The 24,598-nt window shown below is 31.4% G+C and overlaps 1 protein-coding gene across 1 annotated transcript; it reads right to left on the reverse strand.

Moving 5' to 3' along the window:
- Positions 1–788: 788 nt before the first annotated feature.
- On the reverse strand, positions 789–20,409 carry LOC148273121 (phenoloxidase-activating factor 1-like). The gene is made up of 6 exons (XM_088239101.1): positions 20,259–20,409; positions 9,697–9,851; positions 9,410–9,584; positions 4,011–4,310; positions 2,437–2,656; positions 789–1,090 (listed from the first exon to the last, which is right to left on the reverse strand). Exons 1-6 carry the CDS (start codon positions 20,326–20,328, stop codon positions 847–849), a joined length of 1,164 nt encoding a protein of 387 aa, XP_088095227.1. The 5' UTR covers positions 20,329–20,409; the 3' UTR covers positions 789–846.
- Between the last annotated feature and the right edge of the window lie 4,189 nt (positions 20,410–24,598).

The raw sequence follows: 24,598 nt of genomic DNA on the forward strand, positions 1-24,598 counted from the left end.
CACTAGAACTCGTTTGTTTTGTGAGAACCAATAAACTCGCAATTTTGAATAATTATGAGTGTTTTCATTGACATTTTAGAGCAAACCTGCACTTACCACTTACCTTGGCTAAAAAAATGCATATTGTGCGGAAAATTAATATCTATGCCACGATACACCCTACCTGAACGACATACTTGCAGCCTCAGAGTCGATCCATCGTAGTCTAATAATATTAAGGTAGATCGCCAGCAGTTCAAGATTGAGCACCCCGGCTCTAAAGGGTTAAATCAAGTTCTCATAATAGTGTTGATAAAGAATATTCTGGTCTAAGAAGAAAAAAAAAGTTTTTTTGGGTGTTTTTTAGTAGGTGAAATAATTTTATTGAATTTAAACCACATCAATAAAGGTTTAAGTCATTTTTAACACAAAAAGACAAAAAACTTTTTTTTGTTCACATAAAACAGATTTTAAAATAATGAATAAAAACACTAAACTTTCTTATTGCCACCGCCATTGGAGTGTTAATCATGTTATATTGTCAAGGATCCATTTTACATAGTACACGTCCCCGATTACCCACATCAATAAAGGTTTAAGCCTTTTTTAACCCAAAACTGTAAACAATACTTTTGGTTTTAGTAGTTAAATAGAACATAAAATAGTAAAAATCACTAAACTTTTATATTTCCACCGCTAGTGTTTAAATTTTTATATTGTCATGAATCGATTTCAAGCAGTACGCCACCCTGATAACCCACATCGATAAAGGTTTCCGGTATTTTTAAGAGAAAAAAATAAAAAACGAGTTTCACATAGTTATATACATTATTTTATAATAATAACAAAAAACACTAATGCTAATATCTAAGGTTTCATATTGTCCAGGATCCATTCCATGTAGTACGCGACCCTGGTGTAAATACTAGGTGTGGAGACGACGCCACAACTCTTGATGCCAAAGCTCACAATCCCGAATTGGACGTTTTTGATGGTATTATCTCTTGGAGCAGCTACGACCAGAGGACCTCCAGAATCTCCATTACAGGTACCCACAAACTCTTCTCCACCAGCGCACAGTTCGTGGTACCCGATGCCGTCTTCAATGGATCTGAAAATAGGCAATCATAAGTTACATATATTTTTTTTAATTTATTTATTAAATATTAAAATTTAATATCAACTTAGAAATAATAAATAAAAATTTAAAAATGTTTTCAGGCGTTGCCTAGTATGTGAAATAATTCAATCAGATGAATATCTATACAATCTTTTATTTCACTTTAAAAAAAGGTTCTTAATTTACAAATCAAGAAAGTCTAAAAAAGACAAACAATTTGAAATTCTCATAACCATTAATGAAATAAAAAATAAAAATTTGATAATAGAAATATTTTGAGCCGGTAAAAAAAACTAAGAAAACAATTTAGAATAACACTAAACGATATTTTTTTTAAATTATACATATTTTCATATAAAAATAAATACTTTTTACCTAAATAGTAATTTTAAATAATAATAGATATAATTTTAAATAAATATCGTTTGGTGTTATTCTAAATTGTTTTCTTAGTTTTTTTTACTGGCTCAAAATATTTCTATTACCAAATTATTATTTTTAATTTAATAAATGGTTATGAAAATTTCAAATTGTTTGTCTTTTTTAGACTTTCTTGATTTGTAAATAAATAACTTTTTTATAACGCTACATATAACTTATAATTAAACTTACATGTGTGAATATTGAAATCTTTTTGCTATTAATATGTAAAAGGCACAAGTGCCATTTATTTTGATATATTTTTATACAGGATGTTCTTTTATTCAATTCAATTCAATTCAATTAATTTATTTTAAATAAAACATATACATTACAAAAATATATTCAATACGTACATATAAAAAAGAAGAAAAAAATACACTATAGAGACAAAATTTAAACCCTGTCACATCCGAAACCACGATGATCAGTATAGGCAAGAAGACATATTGGCATATTTTAAAAAACATTTAGAACGAAGAAAATTTGTAAAAATAAAATATTTCAAAAGAATAAATGTTTGGCAACCATTTGTTTTTTTTTTAATATTTTATTTTTGTAAATTTTATTCGTTCAAAAAATTTATTTTAATGTACCAATATGTCTTCTTGCTCATATTGATCATCGTGGTTTCGGGTGTGACAGGGTTTAAAGAACACCTGTATATCTTTAGCTTTTTTTTTTTTTTCTATTGATTATGTTCTGTAACTTGAATTATGAAAGAAAAACTTTTATTTTATTGGTTGGTTGGAAGAAATTGCCATTCGGCAATAAGCCCGCCAATATATAAATAACATTATGTACAAAAAGTTAAATAAATATATTTAAAAAATATATATATATATATTTATATATATACATATATATTACATAACTGTGTATAAACAAGATTAACAAGTAATAAGCAATAAACTGACCTGTTCATTTTTAAACCACACTGTAAGTTTGGTATAATAGGGGTGTCAATCTTGAGCAGTTTAGTGGAGCGCCGCCCCCTGTTGCCCGCTATCGACCAGTCTATGTTCCCCTCTCGATCCACGTTCGTCCTGCCCCACCCCGCCATGGTGACGATCTTCCCATTCAGATTATACTGCTGTTGGTCCATAGTCGTGGGCAGGCAAATTGGATACACGTTTTCTAAAATGTTGTTGATTTTTTTTATTTTTTTTTTATTTATTTACATTTTTTTTTTTGCACCACAACAGGCCAGGAGGCCTAATTACAGTGGTGAATTACATCACAGAGCACCCAGGCTTGAGAAAAATCACATTTTTAATTTTTGTGTTCTCACCGGGAATCGAACCCGGAACCTTCCGTGCGTGAGTCAAGCGTCTTGACCACTACACCACGGAGGCCGCCTATTTGTAATCACAAATTAATATGTATTTACGAGCACATTTAAACTTTGTTATTTACATAAAAACATTAAAAAATCATTATACTTCTTCAATTACTTAAATATATGACAATCTGTTCGCGAAAGCTTTGTTTTTGTAAAAAAAATCACCAAAAAGCATAATCTTTTTTTTAAAGTTAAATAGTAAAAACAAAAACTATTTTCAATAGAGGTTTTAAAGACTGGATCCGAGTAGGAAACTCTTTGATGTTTTTTCGAAAAAATGACCTCCTCTTTTCTCTTTTTTATTATTAAATGTAAATCAAATGTTTTTGTCTGCTGTTTATCATATCGTATTTTTTTTATTATGGTTCTGATTTTATATAATATTTGTGGTGATATATGTTTGTGTTTATTAATTATTCATCCCAATTCAACGAAAGACGTTGGTCTCGTGGAGTTGGGACTTATGTTTCAAAAAACGTATTATAAGTTGTAAGTGAATAAATAAATAAAGTACACTCCTGTAAAATGCATTAAATTCGGAGAGGCTAATTTTACAATAAGGTGACCATTTATATCAAAAGAATCCATGGGCACAATACACGGGCATTTTTTCATGAACCCATTTGATACTAATGTTACCATTTGAGAAACATCACTAATGAAGAATTATAGAGGTTTTTTTTATTTGTTTATTTGTCAATAGACTATCAAACTAAACCAAAATTATTTTTTAACTTTTTATGTATCGTATTATCAGCGCTAAGATTTTTTAAAGTTTTGTATTTCTGAAATTACTCCGCGTGTGACGTATCAATTTCTCTTCCCCTTCTTGATGATTTCTGCTGATTAGTCGTTTGACTTATCGGTTAGTTTGGAAGAATTAGTGACGTTGTTTAAGGTAGTTCATTTGTATTTTTAAAAAAATATTTTTAAATGTTTTTAAGAAACTTCGCAATACGATGTACGATTGAATGCTTTAATTATTACCGCGCGTCAGAATACGTTTTTATATCTAATTTGCCGTATGGCTGAGCTTCCTCATAACCCCACGATAATATTACATGATTCGAAAGAATCTTCTACTTATCTTAATAATAAATAATAAATCCTTAGTAGACGGCGAGGAAAGATATTTTAAATATTACTGACCTTTTGAGGTATCGATAATTCCCGCAACCCTTATAAGTCCAATATCAAACCCCACGCTGGGCGATCTCCCCGGCTGGTTACGAAGGTATCCCGGGTGAGTTATGGCCTTCTCGATGGCTAAGTTCTGCACAGGAGGGTTGCATATCTGTCCGTAATAGGTGTTCTCACAGTCCAGTTCCTCCAGGAGATCGTGTTCACCCACCCTGACCTCTGAAAGGGCTATGCCATCGATGCAGTGGGCAGCGGTGAGGATGTAGCGGTTATTAATGATACTACCAGCGCAGTGGAAATCGTTAATACCTGTCAAATTTAAACAAACATAAATTACGTGGTCCCCATGACACAAAGCACAAATACTAAAATACACTCCTCCCTGAAGCCGCAAAAACAATTTTAAATTTACCCGACTTTCTTTCTGAGGATCTACTTCTCGGCATTTTTATTGTTTTTATGAAAAAACTCATTTTAGGACAATCTTACAAGTATGTGTACAACCTACCTACATTGTCCATAAAAACAATGGGCTATTATCACGGTTTTTTTTTAATAGCTAATAAATTAATTTGAAAAATCACAAGACAATCGGTACTACTCTTATTAAAATCCGTTAAGAAATAAGGGAGATATAAAGGATTAAAGTCTAGTCATTTGAATATAAATAAAAACAGACAATTCATGACGTCACCAAGTTTGACGTCATCGTATGCGAAGATAGTTTTTACGTAAAAATTTATGATTCGAGTAGAGTAAGTGGAATGGGGTGACTTTGTTCAGTTTCGAACTTCAAACCTTCGTAAAAGAAAAATTAAAATTCTTATTTTTTAAATGAGAAAATATTATGTTGTGTGAGCGAGAAAATAATAAAAACTTTGTGATCAAAGTCAAACCTTCGGAGTGGGGTCGCTTTGATACATCATGATTTTATGCGTTTGTTTTGAACATTTCATTTTATTTTTTACTTTATTTAGATAAAAAATATAAGTATACAACGCATACAACATTACTACTAAATACAATTTTATATTAATTTAATACTTATATTTACATTAACGTTTTGCTTTACGTAAAAAAAAAAACGATTCTTGAGTATAAAATGGGGAGTGACGTTTTACAATAATTTGTTTATTTTATTTTTAATCGGTAAATATTTTTAGTATAACATATAAATTATAAAAAAAACGGTATTTTAAGTCAGTGCTACACAAAAAAGAATTATAAATATAACTTTTCACTTCTTTTTTAATTATATTATCCATACTCCGATAGTAAATTACTTACAAAAAAAACACTCAAGTATAAGCAAATTATGATTAAGCGTGTATTTAATAAGCGTTTAAGTCGAATCTCATGAAATAATTAAAAATAATATACTTTAATTCCACATAAAACAAAAATTATTTTTCTAATTATTGTAAACCAAAAAATTGAATTTTTATATATACTCAAAAATAATAATTGAAATATACATCAAGATTAAAATATAAATCAAGAAAAATATTATGGTGATTAAAAAAATGTATTTAAGAAATATTTTAAATAATTGATAAAGATAACATAATATACTCCTTCCTTTTTGATGGAATAAAATTATCAGTTAATGAATGTATTATTGTGTATAGGAATTTGTTCATTGACTGACATTATTATCGAAACAGAATGAGAGGTTATTGTGTTCTTTTTATTTGGTGAAAACTTATCTTTCACAGCTTTGAAAACATATTTTACCGAATGAATTAGAATCCATTACTTTATTCCAGGAAAGCAATTATTGTATCTGTTTATTTGTTTCTTACAAAGACGTGAAACATACTTAGGAAATTAATATTGGCCATATTTAACAATGTTCGACAAAATTTCACAAGAAGTGCAATTGAGGTGTATGAGGTTTTTTTACAAGCATTTCGTAACAATTATCTGATTTACTAGATGAATAACTTCACCGTTATCATTCGAGAACGAAGCTTCACATTTATTTGCTCACCTTTAAAAGAAAATCTTTAAGACTCGTTCATTTGAGTCATAATATTTTTTATTTATATTCTGAAATCCCGTATGTTAAAGGAAAATCCCCAGTCCTCACATTTTGGTAAATAAAATTTTCCTTCTGTTCTGGAAAACTGGATTAAATGATTTGAAGGATGTTTAACTTTATATTATTCATTGTATAGTCTTTCAAATAATATTTTGTAATGGTTGGAAGCAGCCCGAATTTTTGTAACAGCTTTTCTTAGTATTTGAGCAAAATATTTTTTTTAGGCCCTGTTTCAAAACTTTTATTAATAAGTTCGAATCATGTCGCTCTCAAAAAAAAGATGTATATAAAATGATCAATTTCAGCTCATTTTAGAAAACTTCTTATTATTCGTTAATTAAAAAATAAAATATTAAAACAATCATAATAATGGACACTCAGTGATATAAGTACCAGTAATGTCAAGACAATGCAAATTATGAAATTACTTGTATCATTAAAAAAAGTCTATTACTAAATTTAAAAAAAATTAAAAATATCTTGACGATTCCACTTCAAACTTCTTGAAATCTTACTTTAAATAAAGTTATATAACAATTTCATTTAAATCGTATTCCGTGTTACCATTAAAAAAACAGTTAAAATTGATCGAAATTTTAGTTATTTATTTTTAGTAGTTATAGAGATAAATATAAACAATATATCCGCTGATCAAAGTCGCCTTACGATTTAAATGTCGCCCCATTTTACGGTCGCCATTTATTTCAAGGTTGGCTAGAGAAGGGGAAAAAATCATAGAGAGCAATACGCGTCGTTTCAATTTCTATTCGGATTACCAACATTTAAAACAAATGCACGATTCGTGGTGTACTGTTGGGTGGGTTTGGATGATCGAATTTATTACCAACCGAATAGAAACGCTTTTCAGAGATGTTGAAAATAGTAAACGAAATTTATGAATGAAATTATTGATTATTAGAGCTTTTATAAACACTAAAGGAGTCTTTGAGAAATCCTTTATATGTATAATGTGTTAAATCCGATATTCCTCCCGGGTGATAATACCCTATTACTCTCACTATAAAATTGCTATCACAAAGGTATCTGGCCAAATAGGTAATAAAGTATTTTTATTTGTAAAATGAAGGCTTGTCAGTACCAAAATTTGTAGCAAATATGGCCAAGAAACTCTGAAGAATACTGTTCCGAAATATTTTAATGAAATACCTTAACACATCTCAAAAGAATGCATTGACCTCACATTGACGAAAAAAAAATGCTGTGTTGCTGATATGCAATAATGCCTAGTATTAAATACTAATTTCTCGTTTTTTTATTTATTTCAAATTCATTAATAAACCCTTACGGATGAAATTCATTGAACTAAATGATTTTTATTTTTTAAATTCATATTCTAGTGTAAATGATAATATTTTTGACGTCTTTTGTAAAGGTTGTCTCGGGTCTTTTGTTTAATTTTGTCTGGTATTTTATAGTATAATTTCAGTCCCTGGCTCATTAGTCTCGACTCTCGACTGTCCTTGTTTCGTTTTATAATGTTGCTTATGGTATTGTTCTGTAATTCTCGTGTTGTGCCTATGTTTATTACAATTTGACGGTTTTTTCCATGTATCTTAGTATTCTGATAAATAAAAATTAAGTTTTTATTGGATAAACGCTAATGCTAAAAGTAATATATTTTGCTTAGTGTGTTTATAAGACAGGTTTCAAAATAATGTTAAATGTTTCCCTCGGCACGGGACACCCCAGTGAGTGAACATTTTTTTTTATTAAAAAAAAGTAATTCAAAATACGTAAATGAATAAATAAATCAAATATAAACCAAGGGCAATTCAACACAAAATAAGTGCAATTTTGAATCGGGTTGTGGCTAGTGTTGGGGACTCACGGATCAGAGGTCCGAGATTCAAACCCCACTCTACCCCAACTTGATTCCCATTTTCTAATAGTGAGCTATTTACAACTCGGCCACCAAAATTGAAATATTTGGGTAAATTATAAATAAATTATATTTTTTGTAAAAAAAATGAGAGATGAACTAAAATGGTTATTTGTAAGAAGGAGACTTAAATTTAATGTGTTGATATTTATAAATAAATTTTTTCACGATAAATTACCAAAATATTTTAAGGATAAAGTTGTCTTAAACAAAAATTGTCATGAATATGCTACTAGACAAAAGGATAAAATAAGACTACCATTATTGAAAAGAGCTGAGTCGCAAAATTGTTTGATGTATAAGGGTTTAAAAATGTATGATGAGATGCCTGAATGTATGAAGAATGAAAAGTGTCTGAAAGAATTTAAAAATAAATGTATAAGTTACTGTAAGGAAATGTAAATATATATAGATGATGTAAATGTACATAATAGTTTATATTAGTCTTAATATAAGCTAACTTAAGAAATAAATAAAAAAATAAAATTATAAGAAGTCTTAGATCTCTGTTTTGAGATTAAAAATTAATTTAGTTTTTTACAGCCAACAGAAAATATAAATAAGATATAAAGTTTGCGACACTACCACGGAACCACCACCCAGTTCAATTAAGAAGAAATCCTACATTTATAACGAAATTTTATTAAATATTTATATATAACCACTTACTGACTTTTCTATGTCTACCGGTTTCGAGACGTACTCGTCTCTTCATCAGGACACTAATAAAACCAACAGTCAAAACCCACTACACACCTTCACCATAGTTGCTGCTCAAAAATATAAAACCAACTAGAGATGCATTTGAATAAGGACATGCACTGATTAGGTTATGAAAATATTTTATTTTGTGGGAGAAATAGTTAAAAAAGAGGGATGAAAGGACGGGTTAAAGTTTAATATGTATAGGTTGATTATTTCAATGAAACTTCATATAATGGGCTATATTAAAGGGTTGTTTGATTATTGATCAAAGAAACATTAATTTTCAAAGCTTTCATAATGTTAAATATTTTCATATTATTTACTTTCAACCCTTTATTATTAGAATGTAAGATTTTAACTCTTGTATCTTTTTTACAATATTAAGAGTTTGTCCAAATGTTTGTAGACAAAAGACTGGATTTCACCCCATAGGGAGTCATTTAGATTAACAAATTGCAACAGAAATAGAAAAACATAGGCAAAATGGAGAATGTTACGAAGTGTGTAAACTAGCCACTTAAACCAGCCAACGATAGGTCGTAAGCCCTGTATATGCCTAGACTGCCATATTCCATTATCTTAAATGTTCTCCGTCTCTGCTGTAATTTGTTAATTCTGTATCTTTATTAGACGAGACATAGAAAAGTCGGTAAGTGGTTATATACATACATTTCATAACATTTCGTAAAATGTTTGACCACAGAGTAAATGCTTGAAATATAAATAATAGAGCTTTAACATTAGAAAACGGTAAAATCTCACCTCGGTCATTTATGCTGAAAATGAGAGCCATCCATGGGAACTCTTGTATTCCGGTCTGATTTCCTGAAAAGGCTTTATTTTCGTCAGAATCTCCGCATCCTTTCGGTAAAAGCCTCAGGTTTCTGTGGCCGGAAACATTCGGTGGGGGAGGAACATATTCTTGGGGACAACAAACCTGAAACAAATTAATGGTAGGTAGATAGTTACATATATTAAACGGACAATTCTTCCAAAGAGGATATATTGATATCTTGGCCATCAAAACATTGCCAAAATATTCAACTCACCAATGGAGAAACTGTACTGCACTTCCATGCGATTCTAATCCTTTTAGCTTCCTCAAATGGTTTTCCTTCAGTGGCATCAGTTAGGTGTCGACAGTCTTTAAATCTTACACATTTTCCTCGGATATTACTTTCTGTTTTACATTCTATTCCATACTCTGCAACATAATTGAGAAAACGAGATACAAATTATTGTACATTGTAAAAAAATACTTAACGTAACTAATTTAAGGTAGATAGCGAGTGTCGCTGATACGCCAGAAAAAATGCGTGCATTGCTTTTATTAGAATATTTTATGGAACATTGTCTTTATTATAAAAAAGTCATTTCGAGTATTAAACAGATCAATATTTGTTAAGATTCAAATTTTAAACCCTAATGTCTCTTCTTCTTTTAGTGCCCTGTCAGGTATCCCTAAGGTTAGCAATCACTTTGGCGAAAGTCTCTCTGTCCTGTGCTGCCCGGAAAATCTGCTCCATAGTCCTGAAGCCAGTCCAGTCTCGTATATTACGCAGCCAGGACATCTGTCTTCTTTCAGTACCCCGGTGATCCTCAATCTTGCCCATTGATTAAATGAAGCAAGTGGTACTTTCCTCCACGCATTATATGTCCCAGATACGAATTGTTATGGTGGTTAAGAGTTCTCTGTTCATTCTAGCTTGACTTAAGACTCCTGAGTTCGTTATTAGATCTGTTCAGATATCTTAAGCATTCTGCGGTGCAGCCACATTCAAAAGCCTCCAGACTGTTCCTAGTGTTCACCTTCTCAGTCCAAGTCTCACAGCCATACAACAGTATAGACCACACATAACACTACCAATCTTTGCCTTATATTCAAGTTTAGATTATCATTGCAGAAGAGGGATTTCATTTTGTTAAAAACAGCTCTTGCTGCCTTAATTCTGCATTTAATTTCAATATCTGGGTCGAATGTTTCTATTAGAATACTGCAAAGGTACTCAAACTTGTTCACCTTTTCAACGCCACTACCCTTTAATTTGAGAGAAAATGTGGAGTAATCGAGTCGGTCTAATGTCTAATCTGAAATGTTATTTTGTTTTGAGTCACTGGGGTACAACAATTCACATGGTCCACGGGTGTTACCAGGATTGACAAGATAAAAAAGAATATATTCGTTGTAGTTTTGGGGTCGCGCCTATTCCGGAGTAACTAAAAGAGACTAGACTCTGATGGTACGGACACACATCAACAGACGAAATGACGAAACGTGGTCAGACTTGCGCTAGATTTCCCCACACAAGCGAGAGCTCGAGGTCGTCCACAAGCCACCAGGACCGATATGAGGGACTATAGAGGAAATGAGTAGTTGACCAGTGAGAGAACACAAGACAGAAAGACTTGGAGCTGTGTACTAGTAGAGCTGACCCTAGACGAACTGGAAAAAGGCAAGGAAAAAGAAGGTATAATGCTTTTGTCAAAAAAATATACAAAACGATGCAGTATTTTGGTTGCAGTTGTTGACATTGTCGCATCGACATTGGCGCCGAGAATAGGACGATGTTTTGAGAATACCTTTATATTTATTTTAAAAAATTCAAATGAAACAATATGCATTTCAGGGGTAAATATACTCGGTAAAAAAACACAGTTGACTGCATGTAAAACATATGGGAAAAGTAAATGTATGTTTGACTTAGAGAAAGGTGACTATCGTATGCTGAAATGGAGTCAGTATTGAATAGTTCGAGTCTACAAAAACGTAGAACTAACACCGAATATTCATACATGGTTTTTCAGGGCCAGACCGTGAAACTTCAGAGAAATGTTCCCAATGGTAAGCTTTAAAAAAATCCTGATACATTTTTTCCAAAAAATCATATTTATTTTTTTTATTTTTACTATCTCAAAATGGAGTAAATCTTTAATTTCTCGAACACATAGTCCCTCTACAAACTCCTACCCCTCTCCTACCCAGCCGCTTCCCTTGTCCGCGTCTGGTGCGTATCGCTTTGTTGGTCAAACACGTTTTTATCGCATTTTTTTCTGTCATGGAGGGTAGGAGTTTGCGGAGGGGATGCTAGTCCGAGAAATCAAAGATATACTCCATTTTGAGATCATTTTTTTTTTTTTAAAAAAAAACTTTTTGGAATTTTGTTTTTAGGATTTTTTTAAAAGCTTACCATGAGGAATGTTCCTCTGAAGTTTCACGGTCTGGCCCTAAAAAACCGTCTATATTCAGAATATTCAATGGTATAATTAATACACCATCAGGAACAAATGGGACTAATAAAGTTCAATGTACGCACCCGTAGGTTGAGAAACAATTAAATGCTGTTCTTCGATCAGCATTCAATGCCGCGTTTTTGGCAAATTGTAAACTCTGGACAAGATTTAGACTTTTTCTGTTAAAGTCTACCACGATTTATACGAGCACTAAATCAAATGATGCAGATCTTGTCTTGATGTTGAAATTTTTGTCAAGCTTTGGCTCTGATGTTTTTTTTTCTTTTGTCTCTTATATTTGTAATTGTATCATTATCAAAAGTATTCTGGTTTACCTTTATAAATGAATAACGGCTGATAGTTGAAAATAAGAATACAACAGCTAAAACATATTTGGGGTGGCAAATTATAAAAACAAAAAGATTGAATTAATAAATTTCTAAAAATATGCTAATCTGCTAAATGTTGTTGCAAAATAATCATATTATAATACGTTATGTCACAATTTTAACTTATCATCAATAAAATTGTTTAAGTATATAACATTTGCTAATTAAACGGTATTAACCTGTTATAATACACATTTAAAATTCAGTATTTAAGAATAATAGAAAACTATCTACGCTTTATTTATTAAAACCGCTTATAAGGAATTCAATTTCAGTGAAAAAAAAAACTGGATTGGCCTCTATGGTAATTTTCCATCTAACTTATCTAAATTTTTGTATCTGAGAATGAGTGATAACATTAATAATATATTATGGTATTATAAATAAACGAAAATATTCAAAAATATACTATATAGATATACAAACAAATCTTTATAGACAAGTCATTGGCAAATAAGTTATAATTTATTAAATCACCATATTTCGCCCCCTACCTAATAGCTTGATACTTTACGGATCTGGGCTTGGAGGGGGAGATTTAGCAAAATGTAAACTCTCGCCTTCCAGACAGTAGCCAGACTCTTATAGACCTGGGCTTAGAGGGCGAGAACTATTCACCCGTCACAATAGATCTTCACAGGTCGCAGTGACGTCAGGAGCTTAAATAGCACTAACCCCCCCTCTAAGAATAAGAATAATAAGAATCACCATGTGCTTGAGGGCGGTGTATAGTAAATGTTGGTCAATAAAACATATAACCCCTTTCCAACAGTAATAGTTGTCGCTTGTTTTTTCCATTTTGCTTTTTTCCTCTATAGTAAACCATCATGCATGGAAATGTAATATTAAGTCGAGGATATATATGGAAATATGGAAGTCGAATACCTAAGTGATCACTTTTTTCGCATCACGCCCGCCGGTCCACTGGATTGGGAGATTAGTATTCTAATGTTTTTTTTTTCAATTAATTAAATGGCTACTCTCCGGTAAAAATCCTGTAAAAGGGAATCGAGTGATGATTTATCGACCTCGTTTTGTGTCTGCCGTTAGGTTAATCTCTTATCATTATTTTTGTGGATAATTTATACAGCGATAATTTAGCTTACTTTTCCGTTGTAGTAATTACGATAAATACGAAGATTATCCCGATTTAATATTTGTTAATGACGAAGTTCAGCGCTACGGGAAATTGGATATAAAAATGTTTTCTTGCACGAAGCAAAAATTAGAGCAATTAATTTTCTACGGGGAAGTTTTTCGAAAACGTGTGAAAAAAAAATCTAAAAATGTTCTAGTGAACAGCTGTTTAGAATAGCTAATCAATGGCGTGTTTTGATATATTTCTGGCTTCCGGGAAGCCATGTTTAGCGTGTTTACATATGTACGGAGTTCTCTTTTCAAATATTAGGACCACTAGTGACGTCACGGACGGAGTAATTTCAAAATTACAAAAGTTGTAATAATCATAGATGATTCTATTATACGAGTACGATACAAAAAAATCTAGGTCATGATTATTAAATGTTATGCGATGAAGATTACTGATATAAGTTGAATTTTTCAATGAGTTTACAATGAAATAATAATTTATAATCTTAACTTTTAGAGGTTTAACCGCAAATATTCGTGTGGAGAGTGTCGACGCGGCATGGAAAAGAAAGCGATCTGTCTTGGGTTCTTTGTTTTATAAAGTTTTGACAGCGCTCTATGATGACCGGTTTTGCATTTTGTGCGACGCTCTGGCTCTGGCACATCACTTCCCTTCTAGCTGGTAGCGATATAGCTAGGCTGCTTGCGATTATAATCAGTTTTACACATGCAACTGTATGACCCGACCCCTAATACGTTCTACGTTGTAAAATTCCACCCAGCACGATAAAATTACATGGATATTTATTGATTTCTCGTTGTTTTTTATTATATTCGTTAATTTGGAAGCAGATAAATGCACTAACAAGTACACCATAAGGCCGACTAATACTGAGAGTACCCACTTTAACCACATAAAAATATAGGAATTCGGAGTTTGCATCCGTTGTGTGGAGCCCACAAAACATAACAAACATAGAAAGGCTTAAAAATGTTCAACGAAATTTTTTATAATACCTAGATTATAAAAACAATAAAACGCTTTGTACTTACAGCCAATCTGCCAAACAAAATGGATTTTTTACCCTTGAAAATAGACGCACTGTATTTGAATTATGCTATTTACATAAATTTACTTTTACACTTGTTTGTTTATAAATTTGTATAAACCACTTAATTTATTTTTTTTTAATTACACTTCGACCGGTTTCGAGGTTACTACCTCATCGTCAGGAATTTAACTAACTTATAATTACACGCGTTGCTATTTATATAATATTGTATGAAAGAGACAGAAAATTGAAAGAAAGAGAGAGAAAGAAGATAAAATAAATCATAATGGGAATAGTTTTAAAAGAGGACTCGAAGTTAAATTTAATTGATTATTTATTATTTGAAGTTTTTGATTAATGGCTAATTTCTAATCGTTCTAAATTATCTAAACGAAAACCATTTTTATTGACATGCAAAATTTCTACACCCGTTTCTTGATTAAATTCATGGATTTCGGATATAAGATGATTTGCGAATTCTGAAAAATTATAGTTACTCAGACATCTTTATATGTTCTTTGATTCTAACTTTAAATTTACGTGAAGTTTTTCCAAAATAGAAATTTGGGCAATTTAAACAATTTAATTTATAAATTCCCGAATGATTTAATTTATCATCCTTATCTTTACAATTTGTAAATATTTTACCTATGTTATTATTAGTATAAAAAGCTGACCTAATATTGTTAGGTAAAATTTGTGCTATATTATTAGAAAATGAATTAATGCACAAAATTCTACGCCAGATTTAATTTTTATTGGAAATATTTTGGGAACTGTATAAGTATTTTTTCCTATAGTTTAATTTAAGTTTTTTATTCAAAATATTGTCAATTAAATTTAGTTCATATTGAAAGCAATACTCTTTATAGTATTTAATTCTAAGTCAAAATTATTTTTATTTAGTGGTATTGAAGTAAGCCGATGTATCATAGAATGGAAAGCAGAGTGTTTATGTAATAAAGGATGATTAGAAGATTTATGGATGACTGCATCTGTATATGACCGCATCTTTATGTAATTATAAGTTAGTTAAATTCCTGACGATGAGGTAGTAACCTCGAAACCGGTCGAAGTGTAATTAAAAAAATATTTTAAAAAATTAAGTGGTTTATACAAATTTATAAACAAATAAGTGTAAAATGTCATACCACAAAGTGAAAAATGTTTTTGATAACAATAATATACACTCTTTTAACCTACTCTCCAAAACTAATCCCCTTTTGCGTGACAAGAAATAAGTTTTATTCCATCTGCCAGTCAGTAGCACTAACTATGCACAACACTCTTTCCTCTATCGTTCTTGCTCTAACCATAATGTTTTTTTTCATCTATTGATTTATTTTACATGCCCCTTAATTTATTTAAAAATAAATTAAGACTTATTATTTCTGGCTGCGATACGATCCCACTTGCTATTTAAAGATGCACACACCTGAACACTTAAGCTAGGGTTTCCTAGGACAGCGGTGCCCGTATCTTAACGGCCGTAGTGAACGGTGATGCGGTAGACAGCCGTCGTAGTGGTGACTAGAGAGTGGTTTTATTTTTTAACGGTGTTATCAACACCATTTTTATAGGAAACCACTCTCTAGTCACCGTTACGACGGCTGTCAACCGCATTAATGTTCACTACGGCCGTTAAAATACGGGCACCGCTGTCCTAGGAAACCCGAGCTTTACTCCCACACTAATACACATAAACACACATCTTCACTTACTCTCATACAAATACACATAAACACATCCTTTTGTTGTAACACAATTCAATAATATGTATGATTTTTATTTAGAAACTTCGCTGGTCTGTCTTTAAACCGTATTTGAAAAAAAAATGTTTTTATATCACTGTCGACTGTTTGTTTAAAGAAAATTTTAAAGAAAATAAATAAATAAAAAAACCTATAGCAAATATCAATCCTCTAATACAGTTAGTTTTTAATACCGGTAAGAGATTTCTTGACTTGTCATGCAAACCCTGTCATGATTTATTATACTCAAATTCTTTGTTATGTTATTATTATATTCCCTGTTATGTTATTATTATATTCTTCCTAAAATATAACTAATGCGGAAATAGAAAACTTCGTAAAAGTGCGGTTAGATATACGAGTACGTTAATCGTAATTCCCAAGTGATGCTGATGTTAATATTATATTATTATATTAACGTCACTAGTTCGGTGGTTTTAATATTGACTCATGTAATTTAAACTAGACATTTTTAAATATCCTATTAATAAGTTAATAATAATAATAAGTTATTTAATGGTGTTATCTAGCAGTGGCGAATAATGATTTTATTCAAAAATATCATATATTTGTACCTACATAAAAGGTACATAATACAATGTAAGTAATATATACTATAAATTGATATTTTCTCTGTGGTTCTGTGTGATACAACTCTCATCCATGAAATCAACTCAAACGATGTAACTTCGTGACACATTATATTATACAGATATTATCCATTACTTTAATATAAAATTTAATATAAAATAAATAAAAAATACTACAATTCAGTCGATATTATTAGGTATTCAATTGAAATGTCAACTGGCCGAATTGTTCTAGTAATTAATAGTGCTAAAAACGGCCGCGTGGAGCGCTATATGTCCTGCAATATGACGCATGAAAGTAATTATGGTCTTATGTCAAAAGTACCATCTCAAAGAAAAATAGTCCTTAAGAAACAATGTTTGAAATACTGTTTTCCAAATCAAGAATCTTCAAATAATTTGTGTAATCTGCAAGTTTAATCTAAGAGAAAAAACCCGCACTGGGGTTAATACATTCAAAACATAGTATACTTATTTGTATGAAAAAATAAGCTGGAATAATCGGCTAGTTTCTTGGCTCACCGCAGGCGCTGGGCGCGCTTCATTAAAATTTATAATTATATTAGGATAAAAATACAAACGGTGGAAATAATATAAAATAAATATTAACTATTTATTTGTTTTTCTGTAAATAAAGTTACGATAAAACATTATTATGGTTTGTCAAATATAATGGTAAGCTGTGCATAATCGCTTCTATACACGGTTCGCCCCTGGTATCTAGCTCCTTTTGGTTTTTTGTGTCCAAATTTTACGACTTTTTTATTTTATTTATTTTATTTTATTTTGTTTAATCAGAAAACATACAGTCATACATAATAAGTATTAAAAACAACATTTTTTTAACATAAAAAGACCAATCAAATTGTCATAAATTATGCAAAAGATATAAACATTAAATGTGACAAAAAAAAATAGAAATTAGAAATTAGAAATTCAAGTAAGAAAATAATAATTGTTGACCTTTTTGTTTTCCATGGAGGTAATAAATTAAAATAAATAAAAATACCGAATGCACACTCCGAGCCATCCACGCACACACATGAACGCACATATAAAACATACACACACATATTATACATTACATGCGGCACATATACATAGCATAAACCACTCAAGATGCACATTCAGCAACTATCCCAAATAATCGACTATAATAATTATTTGTTAATGTAATATTTCTAGAGTTATTTTGTTTATTCTGATTCTGCTTTTATTTTTATTATTGTTATCTACGGTGAAAAATGTTAAAGTCAACTTAATATAACCTTAAGATATATTCGATAAAACCTTGCATATAACAAAGGCAAGGTACAAATAATTTGCAACTAAAAAAAAAAACTGGACATATTTATAAATCTGCGGTTATACTTTAAAGTAACAGTTTTTAAAAGGTTGCTCGCAAAGCTTTCCTTAGGGGGTCGCAGTGGCAGGCAAGATAAAAGTAAAAAAATAGGATTTTAGGTCATCCCCTACAGTAGAAATATAATAATTTCAAATGATACTAGCGGACCCGACAGACGTTGTCCTGCCCGAACGTTTGCTTGCCTGCTATTTATTACCATGAAAAATAAATTTCATTGATAAGTAGGTACCTAGGTACTTGTTTGTGATTAAATTCCAAAACTAAAAATTGATAATATTAAAATATTATTCAATTTAAGTAGGTACCGAGGTACTTATTTATGGTTGAATTCGATTCGAATTCGAAAGGAATACGATTTAAATCCACGTTTTGAATTTAATATTATTTTAGTATTACCAAAAATCCAACAAAAATAAATAAATGGGTAGAAATTATAAGGAATTTAAGGAAAGAATCTGATTGAAATCCACAAAAAACAAATGTTGTTTGTAAACATTCAAAAACAAACTTTTTTACACACAAAAAAACAACATCTTTTAATTTTTTTGGAAATGCATTCTCCTCGAATGCAACCCTGGTAGATCAATGAATAAAACATTTATGCTCCTAACTTCTTTTTTACATATTCGATTGAAGATTTTAATATCTACGAACACGCAAAGCGCAAATATCTATATTTCTCTGAAAACCGCACGTAAATAATGGTGCATAGACTGCATTGATACATACATCAATCGCAGCGTATTTTGATCATTTTTGTTACATGAAGGCAAGATGATCAGTTTTACGCTTCAGCTACCAGTCCAGAGACTCTGAAATACGAGTATTCTAGTGTTAAAACACTCCTTTAAATCAATATTTCATATCAACCATGTCGGAAAGAGAACCCGAGACCTCTTGCATGATAAATGGTGCATGCGTAAAAAACTTTATCAATACCTACTATAAATTCACAAATTAAACTGTTTCTAAAAGTAACAGGGTTACTTGTATTATCGTTACAAGGTTCGATTAATTTATTTTTATGAAACTGTTTTAATAGTTGCTAGTACCAGATTTTTGCCAACGCTGCTCTAACCGTTTCACAAATCAAACTCTTTTAACTGTTACCGCTACTTCTTTTAAATAACCGAAACCCCCCCCCCCCCCATCTCTAGTGTGAACTGAACGATACGCACTTTAAGCCGGACTGTGGTCCTGTGTCTAGTGTCACGGACTAGGATTCGAAATACTGAAAAGGATATTGAAATGAGGGTGAGAGTGCCAAGAAAGAGTGAACGGCGCTCTAAAATCAACCGTGGAAAATTAGCCGTTCACAGTGGAGTCCCAGTACCAAACCTTATATATGGAAGAAAAATATGTAATTGGACAAAAAGGGATGAAAGTAGACTGAATGGTGTTGAATAACGATCTCTCAGAAGAACGTGTGAGAAAACTGTGTACGATACGTGAACAAATGTCGAGATTTGTTCATTATGTAAGGCCGAGATAAGCTTTATCAACAAAAGAAAGAACGTAGTTCTGTGTTGGTTTGGATATGTAGAGCGAATGGCGGCGAAATAACGACTAAAAAGATCGATGCGAATGTTGATGGATGCAGAAATAGAGGAAGACCTTGGAACATGGCATGATCAAATCCAAAAAAATGCTTGAAGATCGACATGTCAAAAGACGGAATAATCGGCGCGCGTACATGATATGAATGTATGTAGAGGAAGCGAGGTCTACGTGCAAAGGCAGAGTGACATATCACGCCAAAGCGTTCTATCCTTTCTTCCTACCCCAACGGGGAAATTGCGTTATGGTTTGTTTGTTTTATTGGGGATAACTTACATGGCACCATTTTAGTATTGTAATTAGAATATCTTTACAAAGGCGACTTTATGCAATATTGAATTCAATTTAAATAAGAATTCAAGTAAAATAATTTATTTGTTCATTACAAATAAACTAAATAAAAGTATTATTTATTCAATCGATTTAGAGAACGGTGGGGTTTGATTATTATCCTAAAACCAAACGTTCAGTGGAATCTTATGTTTAATTTTGTTTTATGTTTTAGAAAAATAAAGGCTATATTATATGTGGCAATTGTACAAGTTGTAATTAATCATGAAATAAATAAATAAATGATTTATATTACCATTCCGCCGACACGCTGCTACATTGAATACCGCGCACAAAACCAACACACGTGATATTTTCGTAAACATTGCAAAAAGAAAAATCTTTGACACAAGATGGTCGCTCGTTGCAGCCAAATGTTGAACTGGACAGACTTCTTGCGTGTAACGAAGGCAACCGGTTAGTTTATGGTATAAATACGATAATGGAGGAAAAACAATGGGCGACCACAAGTTGTGGGAAAACTTACAGCACTTGTCAATTCGGTCTTGTCTTTGGCTAAATAACAATATTTGACTAATCGAATGAGTAATCAATTCTAATTGGAGTATCCCAAAGGATGTAAAATTTAAAGAATACGGTATAAAGAATTAACGTATTTTTTTTGTCTTTTTTAACTATTCATCATTATCACCAAACCTTTATCTTCACCGTGCCGTGCTTCGCATTGTTAAATCAATGAAAGCTTTTTTAAATTTTTATTTTTAATTTACCATTGAAACTAATGCTATAAAAAGTAATATTCATACAGCAAGTATTTATATATTATAATGTTAACGGTACTTGGTACTTTTCGGGATCATAAGGAAATATAACTTTTTAAAATATTTTGAAAGTAATAAGGCATAAGAGTCTATGAAATACTGTCCAGTAAAAAAAAATTGTTTCTTTTAAGTAGCATAAAAAATATTCTTTAATTTGTCAAAGCATTGCCCACGCTCCTAATACGTCAGGATTCATGTTCATTTCCACCTTTGTTTCAAACCATTCTAATGTTTATGGAACATCGTCACGAATCTTGTCGTTTCAACTATCAATGCCAAACATGTCGCGTTTTTCTAGTGACATATATTTTCTAATTTAAAGTTATTTATGGAAACATTTCTCCACAAAATCCTTATTAATTTTGAAAATGCAAATAATTATTCTAAATCCATTTCATATATTTTTATCGGTATTCGTAGTACGCGATATTTCCCTATTATAAAAAAAATATTTCATACACAATTTCTTTTAAATAAAACAACGAGTTATATAAAAATAAATTGGGATATTTTTAATTAAAAAAACAAAATAACGAGAAACACAAAAAATTAAAAATAAGTACATCTTTACAAAAATAATGTTTGATAGTAATATTTTCTACCAGTATTTAAATATAAATACGTACATATTGATACAAAAAATGTCATTTAAAGTGTACCTGATTAAAAAAAATATGGTAAATTTTTTTAATTCTGTGTTCTGAAAAAAAACATCAAAAAGTACACATTGAAAGTACATATTTAATTATGTTAATTGTTATTGTTACCTTTTTTCAATAAAAAGGTAACAATAACAATTGTACAGGTTAATACCTAATGTACAAATTTAATAAATTAGAAAAATCGCGATTAAGACTGATTTCCACTTCATGGATAAAATCAATTATATTTTGATATTGGTTCAATACCTTTAATTTATAGAAAAAGGAAAATACATTGCAAAGTTAGTAGTATTATTGATACAGTAGAAAACATCACTATTTTTTATTATTTATAATTAAATTGTACAGTTTAATTACACTTACTACGTTAATACAAATAAAAATCATTTTATTAAAGAAAAAACCCTTCCGGTGGACACGAGAAAAATGTCAGGCACTCTGCACTTTGAAGAAAGCTCACCACTACCCGAAAAGAGCCAAAGATTTCTGAATTGCCTAAAAGAAGACAAAAATCTAAAGAATTTCATTACATTTATGTCAATCTAAAGAAACATAGCTAAAAAAATAGTAAATAAAATGTACGTACCTACATTTCGCACATGTATTTCTCATTCATCATTCATTATTCCCTTTCCGCATCTAATGGTGCATAGGGAAATGCATTGGTACACCAATCGCATCAGATTTTGATCATGTTTGTTACATGAAGGTAAGATGATCAGTCTTACGCTCCAGGTACCAGTCCAGGGACTATGAAATATTCTAGTGTTGAAACACCTTTTAAATAAATATTTCATATTAACCATGTCGGGAATCGAACCCGAAACCTCTTGCATGGCAGGCTAACGCGCTGACCATTACACCACGAGGCCGACTTCTATTTCTAATGTGACACAACTCAAAAACATGTGTTTTCGAATTATTACTAGGTATATAGGAAATTAGGAAATGTTCCCCTTTTAACTATTAAAAGCGTAGTAACTTAGCGTCAAAAATCAACGGGCAAATGGCGCTAGTGTCACTTTTGTTATTTCGACTCACTTTAACTAACTGTGTATGTAGTGTTCAAAACTGTATTATTTTGAGTTATGTCATTTATGTAGATGAAAGGTAATTTTTCTGTGTAGCATTTACTGATAAGAAATTTTCAAATTTATAAAATTTCGTCTGTTTATCCGATTCAGATAAGTAGAAAGTTTGTTATTATTTCGAATTACCTATGTAACTTCAGAAATTTTTAAAATTACAAAACTATATCTGAGGCTCAAGCATAATACTATAAAAAATTACCCGATTGAGCACTAGCCGATTCCTTTAAAAATGAATAATGCCAAAAACGGCCACTGCAAACGCCACATGTCCTATGTGATACATAATATGTCAACGATATCCTATAAAAGATAAATGGTCCTTCGAAAATAATACTCGAACTACTAGTTTCCAAATGGAGAATCTTTAAATAATATTTGTAATCTGCAAGCTTGTTTTAGTACTAAAATAGCTGACTTGGGTTCTTCTTTTTCTTCTGCCTTATTCTCTCCACTGCTGGATAAATGCCTCTTCTAAACGTCACCATTCCTTCCTATCACCCGCTTTCATCATTCATGTTTTACCGACAATAGAGGCGATGTCATCGACCCATCTTTTCTGTGGCCTTCCAACACTTCTTTTGTTTACCCATGGTCTCCACTTTATTATTCTGGGGGTCCACCTGCCATCATTTTGCCTCGCTAAGTTTCCTGCCCACTGCTATTTCAATTTTGCCGCACGATCCATGATATCCACGAGTCTGGTTCGGCGCCTTATTCCTTAATTTCTTACTCTGTCTCTTATACATACACCAAGAATCTGTCGTTCCATGGATCGTTGCGAACATTTCAATTTCTGGCTACTTTTTTGTCTTACAGACATGGTTTCAAGTCCGTATGTTGTCGCCGGCAATATGCACGATTCATATACTTGTCTTTTTAAGCATATATGGACTTGATTTAAAGATGTAAAATATAGTGTGCTTTTTTGTATGGAGTAATAAGCTGAGGTATCGGTTGGTTTTATCGTTCACTGAGAACAAGCTGGGCACTGGGGGCACCTCATAGATATTTTTTTGTCGGAAGATATTAACGGTGGTGGTGATTTCTAATAAATATCAATTATTTTATCTATTTTCCCATAAACATATTTACAATAAAACATTACTATCAAAAGACAAATATATTCGATTCAATTAGATTCATTTATTTAAATATAACATATACATTACAAACATACATTTAATACGTACATATTATAAAAAAGAAAAAAAAATACGTGAAAGAAATTCATGTCAAAGTAGTAGGAGAATCCTGCTCCGGAAAACCCCTTCGGATACATGGAACAGATCAACATCCAGAACGATGTTGTTCAGCATAGCGGTAGCTCTTCCAACAGGCATAACCATTGGCAGGTTGGTCCTGTATATTGGAATATAAAACAATCTATGCTGACGCTGTCTCAGGTAATTATCAGGAACATACAAACCAATGCTCATCATAATCTCAGGATTATCGACAATACCGCGCAACAATCGATAAAAATGTGTAGTCAAATACATATTCCTTCTAGCCTCTAAACTGTTGTAGCCATGCATACCCTGGAGAAACTCGGTCGGATAGAGCCAAGGATAATACCTGCACTCTCTCATGTAGAGATATCTCAGAAACTTCTTTTGGATTGTCTCTATCATAAGAGAGTACTTCAGTTCATGTGGCCCCCAAATCATCGAGCCACTCTCGAGTCTACTTCGCACCAAGGAGTTGTAAAGAGTTCTCACTACGCGGGTATTTTCAAAAACCCTGGCAGTACGCAGAACGAATCCCAACATCTTCAATGCATTACCACTGATTGTCTCTATGTGTTCATGAAATGTCTGAGTACTCACAAAAATAACGCCCAGATCCTTAACATTTGATGTTCGTATCAGATATAATGGTAAGATGTGCATAGTCGCTTATTTTGACGATTCGCCCCTGCTATGAAGTACAGTAAACAGAAGTGAGAGGGAGTGATAGTCTCTCCGCTGTCTAATTTTGAACCATTTCAGTTGCCTATGATAATCAGACATGTGATCATACTTTCTTAGACCAAAAATATAGCTAATTCATATGTTTATAAGC

Source organism: Micrasema longulum, unplaced genomic scaffold (assembly GCF_059751315.1).
Source record: "Micrasema longulum isolate JH-2025_06_02 unplaced genomic scaffold, ASM5975131v1 h1tg002066l, whole genome shotgun sequence".
NCBI classification, from domain to species: Eukaryota; Metazoa; Arthropoda; class Insecta; order Trichoptera; family Brachycentridae; genus Micrasema; species Micrasema longulum.

Coding starts and splice junctions, on each gene's coding strand:
- LOC148273121 (XM_088239101.1), bottom strand. CDS start 20,328: ATGTTTACGAAAATATCACGTGTGTTGGTTTTGTGCGCGGTATTCAAT. Junction 9,852..20,258: donor AGCAGCGTGTCGGCGGAATG/GTAATATAAATC, acceptor ATTATGTTGCAG/AGTATGGAATAGAATGTAAA. Junction 1,091..2,436: donor TGTGGTTTAAAAATGAACAG/GTCAGTTTATTG, acceptor GCCTATTTTCAG/ATCCATTGAAGACGGCATCG.